This window comes from Diospyros lotus, chromosome 5 (assembly GCF_014633365.1).
Source record: "Diospyros lotus cultivar Yz01 chromosome 5, ASM1463336v1, whole genome shotgun sequence".
Taxonomy (NCBI): Eukaryota; Viridiplantae; Streptophyta; class Magnoliopsida; order Ericales; family Ebenaceae; genus Diospyros; species Diospyros lotus.
Window position 1 is genome coordinate 24,996,457 of NC_068342.1, and position 19,225 is coordinate 25,015,681.

General features: G+C 35.5%; 1 protein-coding gene across 7 annotated transcripts in view; it reads right to left on the reverse strand.

The window, feature by feature from the left end:
* LOC127801606 (pentatricopeptide repeat-containing protein At4g01400, mitochondrial-like) overlaps positions 1–2,991 on the reverse strand; it is a 34,318-nt gene extending 31,327 nt beyond the window's left edge. For 4 of the 7 annotated variants that reach the window (XR_008023090.1, XR_008023087.1, XR_008023085.1 and 1 more), the window contains exon 1: positions 1,416–2,991. Coding sequence is in view for 1 of the 7 variants with exons in the window: in XM_052336873.1 (XP_052192833.1) it covers positions 1,475–2,911 (1,437 nt within the window). In the remaining 6 variants the exon portion in view is untranslated. The remainder of the gene's footprint in view (positions 1–1,415) is intronic. The other 3 variants (XR_008023088.1, XR_008023086.1, XM_052336873.1) reach the window with 1 other exon arrangement.
* Between the last annotated feature and the right edge of the window lie 16,234 nt (positions 2,992–19,225).

Consider the following 19,225-nt stretch of genomic DNA (forward strand, 5'->3'; position numbering starts at 1 on the left):
CAAAGGTGTCAGAAAATCAGTTTGGTTTCATGCCTGGTAGGTCAACAATGGAAGCTATATATTTACTGAGGCGTCTAATGGAAAGGTATCGAGATCATCAGAAGGACCTACATATGGTGTTTATAGATCTAGAAAAGGCCTATGATAGGGTCCCTAGAGAAATATTATGGAGGGTTTTAGAGAAGAAATGAGTCAAAATAGCCAATACACAAGTCCTTAAGGACATGTATCATGGTGTAGAGACAAGGGTAAGAACATGCGGAGGGGATACTGAACCATTTACAACTACAATAGGACTGCATCAAGGTTCTGCACTAAGTCCATACTTATTTGCCCTAGTAATGGATGAACTCACTAAAGATATTCAGACAGATGTGCCATGGTGTATGTTATTTGCAGACGACATAGTATTGGTGGATGAAACAAAAGAAGGAGTGAACACTAAGCTTGAGTTGTGGAGAAACAATTTAGAATCTAAGGGATTTAAATTAAATAGAAAGAAAACAGAATATATGGAATGCAAATTTAGTAAAAATGCAAGAGTGGATGATATTATAATAAAATTAGAAGACCAAATCTTACAAAGAAAAGACCATTTTCGATATTTGGGATCAGTGATTCAAAAAGATGGAGAAATCCACGAGGATGTCGCACATAGAATTAAGGCAGGTTGGCTAAAATGGAGAAATGTATCGGGGGTGTTATGTGATGGTAAGATCCCATTAAAATTGAAAGGAAAATTTTATAGGACAGCTATAAGACCAGTTTTGCTGTATGGCTCAGAATGTTGGGCAGTCAAATACCAGCATGAGCAAAAGACGAGTGTAGTGGAGATGAGGATGTTAAGATGGATGTGCGGACATACAAGAAAGGATAAAATTAGAAATGAAGTTATTCGTAATAAGGTAGGAGTAGTATCAATCGAGGAGAAGATGAGAGAGACTAGACTAAGATGATTTGGTCATGTGAGAAGGAGACTAAGAGATGCTCATGTGAGGAGAGTTGATGAAATGGAACAATTAGTCACAAAAAGAGGTAGAGGTAGACCCAAGAAGACTTTGGGAGAGACATTAAAATTTGATATGAAATATATGGATCTAAATGAGGATATGACAAAAGACAGAAATACATGAAAGTCTAGAATTCATGTAGCCGACCCCACATAGTGGGATAAAGGCTGGATATGTTGTTGTTGTTGTATTGTCAATGTGACTTTTTGAAGTGAATTGACATTAAGAATGCCATGCCACCCATCCAAACTAGGTTAGGATAAGGTTTAGACAATAATCAATATCAAATAATAGTTCTACTCAAACTACACTACAATAAATTCATCTAAGCAAGTGATAACTAGCATGCAACAAACTAAAGGAAAAATTGAATAACCAGAGCTGCACGGAGTAGGTAGTTCAAACCTGGTATCTACCTATCTGCAACAAAGAAGAAGCTGTGTATGCACGAGACAATAAAATAGCTAAGAAGTCTTTAGGAAACCCTTGCATCTAGAGCGTATTCTCCTGATCAGATACTCCTCCAAACCAGCAACAGCATCCGCTATTCTTGTGTCAGGCGTTATATCTACCTTACAAACCTCTTCCAAGTCATTTCCGATTTTGACAGTGACATCCACGTCACAAATTCTAGGTATAATTTCCTCCCAAGTATCAATATGTGGGGTTTCGCCATTATTCAACATTTCTTCCAATAGTTCACAAGCATCGTCAATCTTACCAACTTTGCAGAAACCATTGATCAAAGCATGAAAAATGGAAAAATGTGGAGAGAACCCCTTGGAGATCATTTCCTGCGTATAATTCTTAGCCTCATGGTACATGCCCTGACTGCATAATCCAGCAACTACTGATCTGTAAGACACCAAATTCGGCAAGCACCCAATTGAGGCCATGTCCTCAAGAACCTTACAAGCATCAAGAGCACGCCCTTCCCTGCATAATCCCAAGATAACTGTGTTGTAATGAACAATGTCTGGGTTGCATCCCTTAACCTTCATCTTGCAAAGTAGCTTGTAAGCCTCCTTAAGCTTCTTTTTCCTACACAAACTGTTCAACAAGGTGGTATAACTCAAAGTGTCTGGCACGAAACCTTTGTTCAACATATCCCCCAACAAATCAACAGCTCTGTTCACCTGACTCCTCCTACACAATCCCTGCATCAGAATCCGATAGGACTCGACATCGGGAACAACATCTCTCTGAAACATTTGGTTGAACAGGTGGTAGGCAATGCTGAGACGGCCATTAAAACAGAAGGCGCGCATCAAAATGTTGTAGGACGTGGTGTTTGGCGATATTCCGTAACGTTCAGCGGATTTGAAAAGGTCGAAGGCGGGGTGGAGGTAGCCGGGATGAGCGACGAGGACTTGGAGGACGAGGTTCAAGTGCTTGGGGAGGGGCCGGGTGTTGAATTGGGGGATGGAATAGAAAATGGCGACGGCCTTGTCGGGGAGTTGGGCATCGCCGTAGATTCGAATGAGGTGGGAGAAGAGGGAAGGGGTGATGGGGGAGTCACCCGTCTTGAGACGACGGAGGAGGCCTTGCGCGAGGGAGAAGTGGCGAGCGCGGGCCAGTTTGAGAATCAGAGTGTGGAAGGCGGAGTAAGAGTGCCGGAAATTGGGCTGGCGAGAGGCCAAGTCGAAGATTTCTATGGCAAGGAGAGGGTCTTGTTGAGAAGCTATGAGCTTTTGGATTCTGGCCGGGGACCCAATTCCGATCGGAGTCTCAGCAGGAGAGGCTTTGCTATGCACGTGATTCATTTTCCGTTTATTTAGGTGGTTTTGGCAGCGTTCTTGATGGGGCAACGAAGAGAGTGTTGGTGGTGGGATTTTGGAGCAGCGAACAAAAGTCCCGTAGGAACGAAGAAGAAGAAGTTGAGAAACATGTCGGCGAGCCATCCTCTCGATCTGAGAACAGCGCTGAAGAGTTTCTGTACTGTATGGTACGGAGAGGGAAAATACTTGGTTACACGGGAAATTTGCAAAAATAGGACCTTGGTACTAAACTTTTGAAAAACAGGACACTTTAAAAATCTTTGAGGACTTTTAAATGTGTATTAATAAAAATATCTTTGCTTTTTAGTTAGCTCTTTCCTTATTTTTCTTTTTCAATGATATTTTTTCTTCTTCATTGATTAATTTGCTAAGAAGATTTTCAAAGTTTGCCACATAAAGTGACTGTGCGTCTTATTTTCTCCACTTAGACTGTTATTTTGTTCTATTTTTTTTATTCTTTTTCAATAATGTTTCTTCTTTCTCGTTGATTAATTTGCTAAGAAGATTTTTAAACTCTATCAAACACAACAACATACCAATTTTTGAAACCTAGCATTCATATCACTAATGGTCTCATTGGCTAACAATTTGAGCCCTTTATATTGGGACATCAAACAATTTATTCTAGTATCCAACTTGATCGATCATTTCATACATAACTTCTAATTTTTTTCATATTTCATGAGACGAGGAGTATAAAGAGATTTGTTCATCCTCATTGGGCAATATAGAACAAAACAAGATATGTTTGACCATATGGTCCATTTCAAGATTATTTATATCTTCTTCATTCCAATCTTTTTCTTTTTCCTTAGATAAGGTAAAACCATCCCTAACAAGTTTCCACAACATATAGCTAATTGAAAAGATGTAGATTACATCCTTATTTTTCAATAGCTATAATTTGTTCCATCAAAGAATGGGGGATGGGAGGGAGAAGTTTCCTCAATATACCAGGAGGTAGATATAAGGCCATTTTATGATCTTTTCCTAAGATTTAAGATTTGAAACACAAATATTTTAAGACCTGCTCTGATATCAATTGTTGCCCAGAAAAATACCCAAAAGGGGGTGAATTGGGTTTTTAAAAGAAATTAATAATTTTTAATTCTTTTAAAAACTCTTAAATTTGTAATTTTAATATGTGATGATTAGAATAGGATTAATAATAATAAAATCACACAATCACAAGAAGCAAGAGAAATTTATAAAGGTTTAACTCTAAAGAGCGTACTCATTTCTCTTTCTCAAGACTTTGCTTGAGGTTCCACTAAGAAGAATCAATACTAACTTTTAATTGAAACTAGAACCAACATACAATTCCTTACCTAAGCAAGAACCACTAGCATACTACTCGTAAATATAATCCCCTCACACAACAAATGAGTAAAATAATCCTCTCATATAACAAATGAGTAAAAATAACAAACTTACAATCAGAGTCAATTATAAACAAGTCACCAATGATTGAGAATTCCACCAACTAACACATTTTCAACACTTCGAACCTTCTCACTCTTATTTGAATGCTCTATCAAATTTGTTCAACACCTTGAGCCTCCATACTTACTCTATGTATATACATCTTCCAAATACACTAGTCATTAAAGAAAAGGTTAATATAAAGTTTGAAATTCAAAACATGTTTAGACTTTCTCAAACAATAAGAAAATACGTCTCACATTTAATTCAAAATAAATTTACTTTTTGCATGAGAAATCAAGATTTAAAAATTCAAATATAAGCTTTTGAAACATAAATGATTAAAATAAGAAAACATGTTTAAAAATAACTCTTTTTTAATTCAAAATAAATTTACTTTTTGCATGAGTAAGGAAAAATATGTCTAAAAATAATTCTCCTTTAATTCAAGATTTAAAAATTCAAATATAAACTTTTGAGACATAAATGATTAAAACAAGAAAACATGTATAAAAATAATTCTCCTTTAATTTAAAATAAATTTACTTTTTGCATGAGTAAGAGAAAACATGTCTTAAAATAATTCTCTTTTAATTCAAAATAAATTTATTCTATATATGAGTAAGAAATGCATTTATCAATATATGAAAATTTAAACATAAACTTTTAAGATATTAATAATCAAAACAAGGAAACATGTTTAAAGACAATCCACATTTAATTCAAAATAAATTTACTCTTTGTACCTAGTTTTAATTCAAAATAAATTTATATTTTGCATGAATAAAAAATAAATTTATATCATAAAAATATTTTTGTTATCATCAAAATCATATTTACTTACTCTTGAACTTAACATCTATTTTTCACTTAAATTCTTACTTTTGAGGAACGTTTAGTATAAGGAAAGTTTTTAGATATTTAGAAATGTCAGGTTGACAATCTAAGAATATTTGGTACAATTTAAAAGAAAATATTTTTAATATATATTTTTAATTAAATTTTTCACAAAAAAAAATTCATGCCAATTGAGAATCTTAGATTTCTATGGATTAAAGAAAGGTTTTTATCAAATAAAAAGACTAAAACATTTCTTATCCTCTTATAATCTCATAGCCATTTCACGATTATCTTCGCAATACCCCTTACCTTCTTATAATCCCATACCCTTTACCCCTCTTATAACTCAATAGACTAATATTTTATATACTAGAAAAAATTTATCATTTTTAAACAAAAAATTAAATAAAGATAATTTTTAAAAAATAACATAAATTTTTAAAAATATTACATTTAAACTAAACATAAAAATGTAAGATTCATATAAAAGAATATATAATATTTTTAAAAATATTTAAAACTAACCAAATATAAAATTATATAAATTTTGAGAATAAAAAATTTCTAAGAGCATTCTCAGGAATTATAAATTCTAAGAATTTAAAAATTTTTATTGTATCACATGTCTTGCTAGGAGGTTTTATTGATATTATTTTTCATAAAAATATTTTTAACTTTTGCTCAGGTGACCTCATTTTTCTTAAAAAGTTAGAAAATATTTTCTTATAAAAGGATAGATTTTATTTTTCAAGTAATTCTTTCTCATTCTCATGTTTTCTCCTATTCTCACCTTTCTCTCCCCCCACTAGCAAAATCTTGAATACAACCAAAATTCTCTCCCCTATCTCCCCTACAAATATTGCCCCTTCCATCTCTCTGCAAAAATCGCTTAAACAGGTAAATATTCATAAATTTTTCCTTGTTATTGTGCTTGGTGATCGGAAGAGTTCAGAGATAGAAAACACTATAAAAGCCTCTCAAGATCTTCAGCTCCATACATCTTTTTCTCCAACATCATCTCCACCATTGATTCTTTGAAGTCGCTGTACGGATTCGTCGAATTTTTCACCACATCATAGCTCTCTAAGTCACTTTCCCGCTTTGGCCCTCAGCCGAATTGCCCTCTTTCTGACTGATGTTTTCGGTTCTCCAGCGAGGCCTCCGTGGCGGTTTCTTGAGGGAAACGGTGATTTCCCGGCGAGATGAGTCGAGAGAATCGAAGCTAGATAACGCATTGCTTCCCGCGTCAACTTCGGCTTCTCTGTCATCGGTGCTAGATTGCAAAGAACTCACGTTCTTAGCAAAGAACAAGTTCCTAGTTTCGGAAGCAGCTTTTGCGTCCTCTGTTTTGGGGTTCTTGGCCATGGAAGGACGATGATGGATTCGACAGTAGTTGGAGGATTGATAATGGAGTTTTCGATTTCTGTAGCAATATATATTTTCAATAAAATTGATTATAATGTATATAATCTTGATACCCCGGTTAACAGAGAAAGAAAAGACAGCTCTAGAGAATTCATTCAGAATCATCTTAGATGTACATCATTTTTTACATTTTGGGTTACATAAAGGAGTATTATAACCAAAATATCTCTTGCTTCCACGCGTCTCTATACTCTTCATGAGGGATATTTTTATCGTTGGTACACCTTTATATAGTCCAAGGTGTACACAAAAGTGTACTAATAGCATTTTTCATTCATAAATCCTTGTAAACTATATCTAAAGCGTGAAAAAATAAAAAAATAAATAATATCTTGTTATTTTTTGTGATGAAAGGAAAATTAGAATTGTAGCCACACGAAGCTAATGAGCAAGGAACAAGTTAAAAAAGTACAAGTTTCATGGAGAAAAGATACAAGTTCTATGGAAAAAATGGCAATTTTTATAGAAAATAATGATTATTAAACAATAAAAATTAGAAAAAAATGATTACTTTCATAAAAATAATGATTATCAAACATCAAAAGATAAAAAAGTATAATAATTTTTAAATTAAAAATTAAGTCAATCAAACACATTTAATTGATATTTTTTTTTTAAATTTAATTCTAGACAACTCAATTATTTGAAAAATAATTTCTTTTTATGTAAATTTTATATTTGTAATCAAAGGCAATTTTAGTGTATGTAAATAATTTTTCAGTCAAAGCGAGGTTTCAATGTCCATTGCATACATAATAATATGAGTGCTACAAGGGTCTATCAATATCTAGTGTGTGATGTAAAAAATGAAGGAGTGAAGTGTAAAAAATAAGGTGGTATGCTGGAAAAATAAGGGGGTGTGGTGCACTTCTCTTGAGAACTTAATTGCGGAACTCAAATGAAATATATAACGCGGAATAACTTTTCTTTAGATATTTTTACTTCTTGTCTCACCAATTTTTTAATGAAATTATCATCAGAAAGTAACCCAATTTCTACCACCCAAATGCTACTACTTGGACTCGAGAGAGAAAAAGAGCACTCAGAAAGATACCTACTTATTTTTGTTATTAATATACCCTTCAAATAACAAACAATTTGGATATAGAACAAACATAAGTGGTACATTTGGGTCAAATCTACAAATGGGTATTTGGGCCAAATGCATACCTAAATGGACCAAAAACTAATGACCCGAAAGCTAAAGGAACAATGGAAGAGGAAAACGAAGATAAAGATTAGACCAAAGCTGAGTGGAGTATCTTCCACATAGTCATTGATGGCATATATCGATTAAAGACTACCCATTGATTCATTGATAAAGCCTAAAGCAAAACTCGTTGAGCAAGGTAAAGAAAACCCAAGCAAGTAGGTGATGGAGTGATGACCTAGTGGCCACTCGATCATGAAGTACCAAGGCTAAAAATGGCTCACTCTTGAAGATCAACTAAGAAATTAAGTATAATGCAAAACAAAGAGCCAAGGGAAAGCCAAGAAAAGGGCTAAACTCGGCCATGATCGAGTTCCCACTCAGTAAAAATAACTAGGCTTTGAGAATGCCATACTAAATCCATCCATGAAGGAATATCACAAATGAGCAAGAGTGAAACGGATTGAACAAACAAGAAAGCAAGAAGAACCAGTTGAAGGTGCATTGAGTGATGACCGAGTGGTCACCACTCGGTCATATGTGACCACTCGATCACAAATACCCTTTACCCCCAGAAGCCTCTATGGTGCCCCCAGTCCAACCTCTAGGGAGCCATCGTAACCCACAATTACAATTATGACCATTTGCCAAAATTTTGAAGGTCTACTATGTCCCTACAAGTTAGGTCACCTTGGGTGGGATCTAGGTTTCTCTGCCTTCACTTCTAAAAACTCAGGCCCCAAGAGAAAATAGCAGCGGATAACACTCGAAACTCCGTTGGACTACACGCTTGGACTCTCAGAGCTTTTACAGAAACATAATGAGATCATGGAGCAAATTTACATAAAATCCATTATTTACCAGTAAATATTAAAAATTTCAATTTCTACACAGGATTCGTTTGTTTTACACATAAAATATAAACCAGGACAGTCTATACATAAAACCCATACCATAAAAAAAATCCTCTCACGACTCATCAACTGCATCTACCGGTGATGCATCCACCATTATCGCTTTCCTTTTTCTAGAACCTGAACCATATGTATGGTTAGTAATAAAGGGTGAGTCCTAAGACTTAGTAAAGAAAATATGTAAAATAGAAAATCATAAATCCATTACAAACATAGAAAAACATGGAATGAATCATGCATGTAGGCCTATCCACCTCATCCATCTCGAACTTTTAGTAACCCCATATGATTTTTCCCGGGCCCTAACATGAGATTCGTTAATCCTAAATCATAGCCTCATGTCTAGGCACTCCCCTATCATTATATGCAAGTCATGATAGAATAATTTGCACATAAAACATATTAAACCCTTACAGTATTAGTTTTTGATGCCTTGATAACCCATTTGGAAAAATTTCTCTATAGTGTTAAAATCACTGATATTACTTCTCAAAATCCTCTAATAAAAATTAAACACAATAAGATAAAAGAATCATTTAAATAAATATTACTAAAATCAACTTCTATTTAAAATTAGACATTTTGCACTTACCTTGCTATTTACGCTCACACTGCTAGGTCTTTCCTTCCAATTCCTCTCTTCTAATTTCTTTCTCAATGCCTATCTCAAACTCAACTTTTCAAATCTTCCTTGAATCCTCAATTACTCTCTCTCTCTCTCTCTCTCTCTCTCTCTCATCCAACCTCACGTTGAGGCTACCTCTTGTATTTATAGGGGATTGTTAGGCAATTGATATAATTATAATAACCAAATCCCCACCCACTAACTATTCTTTATTGCTTATTTAGTCTTTCTTATTAATTTAATTTTCCCACTTATATTAATTATTATGTGCTGGGCCCGTGCACACCTGCGCTAATAGTCTCACGTCGCGCCATCTGGCCCCGTACGTTGTTTGCCTCTACTTGGTCCCACACGACCGAGCTGCATAGGCCGCCCACCTGGGCATGTTTGCCTCCAAAAATAAATAATTTTTGGAGCCTCCACCAAGCCTCAAACCCCGTGACCTCCTTCTTCCCTGGCACACGCGTGACCGCCTGACATGCAAGTTTCCTTCTCCCCCAAGGTTCGAACCCACAACCTGCCAACTTCCTCGTGTTCGCGTAACTACCAAGCTATAAGGTTCATCATTTACATACTTTCAAAGATTAATTTTTATACTAAACTAACTCTCATAAAATCACCAATAAATCATTTCAAATACAAAAATTAATTTTTATTTTTCCCAAAATACCAGGATGTTATAGTCTCCCCTCCTTAATAAATTTCATCCTCGAAATTTTTAAACAATCATTTATATCACAAATAGACTTCTAGAATTAACCACAATTCTCGAATAAGTAAGGAAATTTTTTCGCATTCTTTCCTCAGTCTCCCATGTTGCTTCTCGTTCTAAGTGTTGACTCCATTGCACTTTCACCATGGGAATGACCTTATGCCTTAATTGACTATTTTGGCGATCCAATATTTGCACCGATTTCACTTCAAATGACAGGGTAGGTTAGAGATCAATTTCCTTAACTAACTATTCAACATCCGGGTTATAGACATGTTTCTATAGCTAAGAGACATGAAACACATCATGCAATCCAGCTAACACCTTTGGTAATTCTAGCCAGTAAGCAACATAACCAATTTGCTCTTTAATCTGGTATGGCCTTAAATATCGAGGTCCCAACTTTCCTTTTCATTTGTGTCTAAAAGCTATTTGTATTGGTGTAGCTCGAAGATACACCAAATCTCTTATTACAAATTCTAAGGGCTGGGTTCGTCGATTTGCATACTGCTTTGGTCAATCTTGGGTTATTTTCATATTTTTGTGAACCACCTCGATCTGCTGGGTAGCTTTATCCACAAGATCAGTCCTAGCAAGTTGTTTTTCTCCTACTTTCAACCAACATATTGGCGACCAACACCGTCGTCCATATAACGCTTTATAGGGTGCCATCTCTATGCTTGTTTGACAACTATTGTTATAAGCAAACTCTGCTAAACACAAGTATTCATCTCAACTGCCCCCAAAATCTTACACACAAGCCCTAAGTATGTCCTCTAAAATTTGATTGACACGTTCTGTTTCACCATTTGCCTAGGGGTGACAAGTTGTACTAAAGTTTAGTTGGGTCCCCAGTTCCTCCTGCATAGTCCTCTAAAAGTTAGACATAAATCGACTATCCCTATCAAGCACAATACTTACTGGAATTCTGTCTAACCAAATAATTTTGTGAATATAGAGTTGGGCAAGTTGTTCAGTGCCTATGATACTTTTCATGGGTAAGAAATACACTAACTTTGTTAATACATAAATAAACTCATGCATTCAAAATAAATTCATAATTTATTCTGGAGATTTCACTTTGCACAAGCATTAAGTTTTCCATCATGTATCTCATACATAAATAAACTTATGCATTTAATCAATAACATGGATTTAATCATGGACTTTTATGCTTGTTGATTAAATCTGAGTGTAACACCCGGGAAATTCCTGAGGTCTTAAGGGTAATTTCTATTGGGGCCGTAAGTGAAATTTTTAGAAGATTTGGGGGGCTATAGTGTAATTTTTACAATTTTGAGTGACTGAATAAACTGCAGGGAGTGCCCTAAAGCCTAGATGTCTAAAATATCGAATCGAAAATAGTTTTCGATATAGTTGTGATTCAGGCTAAAAAATTGAATCGTTGTAGTAGACTTTTGAAAAGTCAACAGAACCTTGAGGAGACTTTGATTTTATAAGTAGAACAATCCTTGGTTTTGGGTTAAAACAAAAGGATTAGCGATCAAATCACACAATCAGACCTAAGTGTAAATTCTTAATTTTGCCCAAGGGAGGTCGAAAAGATAAATTTTCCAAGTTTTTGGGGTGGAATGAAGAGCCTAGAACTTGCGGGTCTTAATGGGATTATTAGGTGTAATACCCAAAAATTTGTAAGCTATTTTCATGAAGCATTTTCTCGATTTTCTTTAAGTTCTCGAAGACTCGGGAATTTGTGAGGTTCAAGGATCTTTAGGGGACCTAAGTGCAATGGACTTCAAAGTTTATTTAAAACTAACTTTGGATTCCAAAAGTTATCAAAAGTGGCTATGGATTTCAAATCCAAATTAAATCAAGCTTGGGACACATGTCACCATTGGATGGAAACACATGGATAGACATGATTATATGGACACGTGGCGCCGTAGGATGGAAGCAATGATGATAGCTCATATCTCGAGGACACGTGGCGCCGTAGGATTGAAAGTAATAATTAGGGTGCTAATCTCAAGATCAAAGAAGCTAATTAGGTGGTGACAAATGGCATGAGAATAAATTCCAAATCCAAGTAATGATTATAGGACACATGGTAAAGTTTGAATGGAAACACCTAACCTTTACTTAATCTCCAAGTTTGGGACACTTGGCACCCTAGGATTAGAACACTTGGTGGGATCATAATGAGGCCCAAATCTCAAGGATAAGTGGCTAAATCTTGTGGTGACACATGGCATAGGGATAGAAGAAGTAATGATAAGTCATAATTAGGGGTGACATGTGGCAAAACGAGATTCGTCGAACATCTCTATAAATAAGGCCATTAGGGGAAGATTTTGGCCATTTCAAAAGGAGAGAAAGGGAGGCTATTTTGAGAGGATTCTAAGTGAGGTTCTGTTCTTGAAAGAGAGGGAGAGGTTCTGTAAGAAACGAGAGCGAATTTGGCGAAGGAACGAAGGAGATACGAAGGTTCGATGGGAAATCACACCTCACCGAAATTTGGGCCAAAATAGTCATAAATCAACAAGGTAAATCTTTTTTTTTTTTCATAATCTTGTAGAGCACTGAAAGAGGAAGGTATAGGAAAAAATGGGGTCAAATCGGAGTTAAAATGGCCGAGTTATTGCCGAAACAGTGAAGGAGGCAGAATCTAGCCGAAGCAAGGGGACGACACGTGAGATTCACGCGCCGGAAGGGGCTGCGCGTGAGGCCTTTTTTGGGGGCACATGAGGGCACATCCAGCCTCATTTTTCCTTTAAATTTTGTACCAATGACCCTTACTTTAATACCCACACTTCTGTATAAAAATATTTGGCATTTACCTTAGGAAATCTCGTGTTTTGGTAGTAAACATCCTTGGTTTGGGTGTAATCGGTACACCTGAAAGGTAAATAACGAAGGTGAGTGGTTTACTTATGCTTCTTGCTTTTTCTTGATTATCCTTGGTCTCATTTGTATGGGGTTGGTGGCTTACATCTCATGTTTCCTTGTTTCTGAGCATTTTTTTCATATTTTGCCTGCAACTCGGAGTTTGTGGTTGAGGTTGTGGTTGTGGTTAAACATGATTACTCTCACACGTAACTTGTTGTTTTTAAATCATATTTCCTTGGTTGTGCACCATACTTACTGGTAGGGCCGTGCCTAGTTGATATTCCTTAGTTTGAGCATATTCCTTGGTTGTGCACCGTGCTTACTGGTGGGGCCGTGCCTAGTTGATATTTCTTAGTTTGTGCATATTCCTTCTACTTTGTCATACATCATGTCATGGTTGGTGCCTTACATCTCATATTTTATTGCTTTGAGCATATCTTGGCTATTTTATACCATCTTGGTGTTTGTATTGGTGGTTAGTTGATGGGACTAGAATTTGAACTTGATGACTTGGTGGCTTGTTAGTGAAACGTCACGATGATCGGGAAGCAATCCCGTGCCCAGAGGTGGGGTCGTGCTTAGAGGTGAGGCTGAGGGATTAGACCATGATCACGTGCCTAGAGGTGGGGCTTAGCCTAGAGGTGAGGCTGAGATGTTTCACACAAGTGCCGACGAGAATAGTGGTGGGCCGCAATCCCTTGCCCAGAGGTGGGGCCGTTCCTAGAGGTGAGACTGAGGGATTGGACCACGACCACGTGCCCAGAGGTGGGGCTTAGCCTAGAGGTGAGGCTGAAATGTTTGGCATGATGACGGGCTAAGGAAATGGTGGTAAGGGAAGGTTCTTGTTGTTCTTTATACTCATTTTCTTATGCACAAACTGTTTCTTTTCTTGAAGTACCTGCTAAGATGTCTCTTGTCTCACATATGTATTCATGTATCTTCTTCCTTATGCCACTCACTTAGATGTAACAATCTAACTTGGCTGTTTCATTCCCCTAGGATATTCAACGTCCCAGGTATCTCAGCATGTCAGGTACCGGAGATGAGAAAGAGAAAAGGGATATGAGGAGGCCGAAGTTAGTTTAATTTCCTATACTATGGAGCTTATGTAATCTTTGGGTTTGTTTTGAGAGTTGTGTGTTACAATTGTATAAACAGGGGTTACGTAAGGCTTGAATTTACTTATTATACTGTTAAGTTGTAAGTCATGATTGCTATGTACTACGATCTTGGTAAGAGATATTTGATGATTTTGGGAAGTCATGCATTACAGTGTACTCATATTTGAGGTTTTATTATTGGAAATCCTTTTTATCTAGCTTCAGTTAGCTATCAGGTTTGATCCATCGCTTTCGTTGGTAAGGATTTCCATAATGCCCTTGTGGGATATTAGCTTGTATTTAGCTTCAGTATATAATTAAAAAGTGGGGCGTTACATTAGGAAAATCAGGGGCTTCAAGGAAAAGGCCAAAATGTAATTAGAAATCAAGGAAGGGCTGAAGTGTAATTAATCAAAGTTATAGTGTGAACACTGACATTGTTAGTGGCAGTCCTATCACCAATTTTGGTTGGGGAAGGTCATTTCTAGGCAAGGCGAGACTACCTAGGGCCATCAAGGCCTAGGCCGATGCTTGGAGGCCAAGTCTTAGCCAAAGAGTGGCTAGTTTTTGCCTATAAAAAGAGCCGAGGGTTTCAAGATTTTGGCACACAAATTTCTCAAGTTTTTGGAGAAATCAGAGGGATTGGATAGAGGGATTTTGTTCTTGGAGTGTTGAGGATCATTTTTGGAGTTTTTGGAGGGTTTTCGTGAAGGTTTAAAGGTGTTTCGAGAGCTTGGCCGAAAAATCAAATGGTAGTTGAAGCCAGACCTGTAACCAGCCATTTGGGACATTTTTTTGTGGTGTTTCAGGCCAAGAAGGGTGCCTTTAGGATCGACTTAAGGAGGGCTTCAAGAGGGTGTGCTCAGATCGGGCATCGAAGAAATTGCCGGCGGTCGGAGCTTGATAAGACAATCGACGCGTGCATTACATGCGCTAGACTTCATGTGCAGAGCGTGTGTATGGCACATGAAGGCGTGTGGCTAGGTATTTTCTTTTGAATTTTTTTTAAATATTTTCGTAAAATTATTTTATGAATTATGATGGAAGAAAATTTGAGGAAGTATTTATTTTGAAATTATCGAGCAAAAATTAGGAAGAAAATAAGAGGAAATTATGAAAAAAATGGAAAAAATAGATGTTTATGTTTCTTTGAGGTCTAGGGATCGTTGAGCCTTGAGGTTGAGTAAAAGTATGATTATTTGAGGTTGTGCACGAGAATCGAGGTGGTGCACAATAATTGAGGCATTTTGAGTACATTCAAAGTGAGTGTTCTTATTTAAAAACTTGGTTTATTATGAGTGGTTGTACCCTAAATACTTGGTTTTGATTCTACCTAAACTTGATTTGATTACATGCAAAGGGTTTTGGTGCATGTGAACGGTTTTAACCTGTGATGATTGGTTTCATATGGGAAGTCTGTCTCAAAATGTTTTATGCATGTGCATTGAATTTTGTGCGATAAATTATGTACATGAAATATTGTTTTATATGATGCATCGAAGCATAGTATGTGTCATTGGCATGTTTGTGTGTTGTCCATGTGGGATATCAACTTGGGATGTTGGTCGGATAGTGTAGCCGTAATTCCCTAAGGGTGTTTGTCGGAATAACACACAAGGGTATTTTGTGTCGATTGTGCTTGCCGAGATAACTACCTAGGGTTTTGTGCCAGACAGGTTTGCTAGGGAAGTTACACTAGGGTGAATGATTGTTCATATGAGATATGGCACTTGAGTGATAACACTAGGGAAGCGTTCTAAGGAAAAAATGCCCACTTGTGACGAGGGCTGAGAGTGGACACCACCCTGGTGGTTAACAAGTGGTGGGGTAGTAAGTGGACACCATCGCAGGTTCCTTTGAGCGATGGCATTATTTCCGAGGTGGACGTCGATTCCTAAGGATAATGTTGATCATCTTGTGGCTAGGGTTTGTGTTGACATGATCCGATATGCTTTAAGTGGAAACATAATCCCTGACACGATTCTGGGGTGATTTCCTCGGGTTTCTGAATTGATGTTAACCTTTCCGTGTCAGAAGTGGTAGCGATGGTTTTTTTTTTGTGTCAGGGAGAGGCATTGATGTTGCTCTCTTAAGCTAGGACTGTGTTGTGTCAATGTGGTTGTGTTTCCTTTAGAGAAATTGCATTTTCCCTTGTTAGGGTTAAGTGTTGTGTGGGATTCTCTTAGGCTGTGATATGTTGGGGATATGCCAGTTTTGTTTCATGTCTTGCATACATTTATGAAATTGTTTTGAACTCTTACTTAGATAATTCAACTTCTTATTTGGACTTTGTTCTTGGAATATTTAAACGTTCCAAGTGAAGGTAACAGTGCCAAAGGAAAAGGAATTGTCGAGGAATAACAACCATTTGTAGATGGTTCGTAGCATGTCTTTTGGTTTATGATGTATTTTGTTTTGATGATATCATGTTGAAAGATGGTACAATTTTTATGTTATGAATAAATGGTTTTGGTTATGTACTGTTTGAAGTTTTGATCTAACTTCAGCATTTATGATGATGTTACTTGTCTTAGCTTAATAATTCTAAGTTTGACATGTTGAGAAGGTATAACGGGATTATTGGGAATTGATTTATGTGTATTGAATTGGATGTATTATGTTGAAAAAAAATAATCCCAAAATCTTAAGTTATTTACACTCGGGAAAAGTGGGGTGTTACACCAAGCCTCTGGATTTAATCAATAGCATTTTTGGGATGATCAAACAACAACACCCATCTTATGGGCGAAGAATCTCTCTTAGCCTTCTTGCTTCTTGGAGTCACCAACTTTTGATGGCTTGATCTTCATTTTATATAGAATTTGTACTATACAATTTTCTACTAAAAATGAAAATAACAAAGAGAGTTATTGATGAGAATGCAAAATGTCATATTTTTATCCCTTAATGTTTAGTCTTTTATATTTATTTGGTGTCTAAATACACATTATTCTTATATTTTGATTTAGGATGCAAACAGAGGCATTAAGTGCAAAACGTAGTTAACTGTGTGATTTTGGACAATTTCAACATTGCTTCGTAATCTGGGCATAACTCACTCATCTATGCTTTGATTGAGATGATTCAAGATGTTACAAAAACTAGAGAAAAAGATCTACAACTTTCATGTTTTGAGTTTTGGGAGACACTAGCTTCATAAATGTCAAAATTGGGCTTGAAGTTGCTGTTGTACTTATTGATGTTCTGTAAGTGCAATTTAATTACGTGGAGGATGCTGATTAATTTCATATTTAGAGCAAGAAATGTTGGTCCCTTAGGGTATGGCTACTCAAGAGGGGGGTGAATTGAGTAATTAAATTTTTTCTCCCTTTTAATAAATATTCTTGGTTAATGATTTTATTTAAAAATATATATTTGATAAATATAATAAATTATGTTTGAGATTAATAATTAATACAAGCCACAAAATGTGACAAGAATAAATAATATGAGATACAACACAATTTATAGTGGTTCAGTGTTTCCACACACACTTATTCCACTCTCTTAAGGTCTAACTACCCTTGAAATTTCAATTAATCAAAATCACCAAGATTTCCACACTAGGTCACCTTGGAAAGTAGATATACACATAGATTATAACGGGTTCTAGGCAACCACTATTCTAAGGTTTTTTCTTTAACTTATCTTGGAAAATAGATACACCTAGATTTTTATGATTCTAGAAAACCTATACAATTCTTTAAATGTTTACAAATAATTTGTCCACACTTGGACACAAATAAACAATTAAACACAAAAATATACAAGACAATAATATTTAAATAAAATAAATAAATAAATTAGTGACCTCGGAAAAATTCGGAGTAGACTCAAAAATATTTTTCTTCTCTTGCCTTGTGGCTCTTTGATTGATGTACAATAATAGTTCGTGAGCCTCGGATTACTTGGATGATAGTTTGAGAGCATTTGGGGATCTTTCGGGTGATTTGGATTTGCAATGGAAACACTAGATGTCTCAAAAATGAGATTGAGATGGGGTGTTTATAAGCATTTTAGCCACTTTTTAACAATAAAAAATTTGACTGTTATAGGCAGGAAAGCTTAGCATAACTTAAATTTAACATGTGCACTCATATAATTAAGGAAACTTATAGATCAGTTGGCAATGGAAGGTTTGGGTTGGTTGGAGGTTAAGCAAGGGGCATGTGCCCAGTTGTTAAATTTTTTTTGGAGATACATATATTATAAAAATATTTTTATAAATTAATCTAAAAAATATTTAAAAATATTTTTAATAGAAAATAATATTTTTGATAATACATATGCTATAAAAATATATTTAATAAATTAATCTTAAAAATATTTTTAACAGAAAATAATATTTTTGGTAATACACATACTATGAAAAATATTTTAAAAATTAATCTAAAAATTATATAAAAAATATTTTTAATAGAAAATAATATTTTTGGTAATACATACACTAAAAACATATTTTATAAATTAATCAAAAATAATTCGGTACTACAATTAATATATTAAAGAAAATACTCTTTTTGTTAATCACCAAAAATACTATAATTTGTATATTAAAAATTTTCTTTTTGTTAATCATCAAAACTTAATTAATATGAGTAAGTTAGCTCAACATTCTCCTCCTTTTTTTATGATGACAAAAACATGATTTATGAGATTATTAATTTGATAAAATATTTTTAAACTCCCCATTAATTTTATACTATAAGCTCCCTCTTTTAAAAATACTAATAGCATAAAAGTGTTTTTGATATATCTTAATAGATAAAATAATTTTTAGGAGTTTTAAGAACCAAACTTGATTGCTAAATCTGATTGCCTCGATTACACCTGCTTTCCTTGAATGCCTAGACTGATTTCATATCTCTTAGATATATAATTTTCTCACATACAAAATCTCTCGGTCATTAAAATTTATTATACATTCTTTTCCCCCATACAAAAATATTACAACTTAAAATTACAACTCACTCTCATATATACTGATATGCCCTGCAAACTTGGAGAAGGAAAGGTTACAAAAGAGTCATGAGACTTGAAAGGATGACGAGAGTCATGGGACCTAAAAGAGTCGTGAGACATGGACATGAAGCCCAAAGGGCAAACGGGTTACAAAAGATCAAGGAAATAAGTCGAATGAACAAAAGGTTGAGTCGAGACCAAGTGGGGAACACCTACTCGATTATAAAATCGAGTGGGTGTGGCTTCGACGCTGCTTTGGTGTTTTGAGCATAACTCTCTCGTCTGAGCTCCGATTGAAGTGATTCAAAATCCTATGGAAAGACAAGAGAAATATCTACAGCTTTAATGTTTTTAGAGATACTGGATTTATCAAGGATGAAATCAGGCTTGAAGTTGATGTAGGAACACCCACTCGGTCATAAAACTGAGTGGGTGTGGCT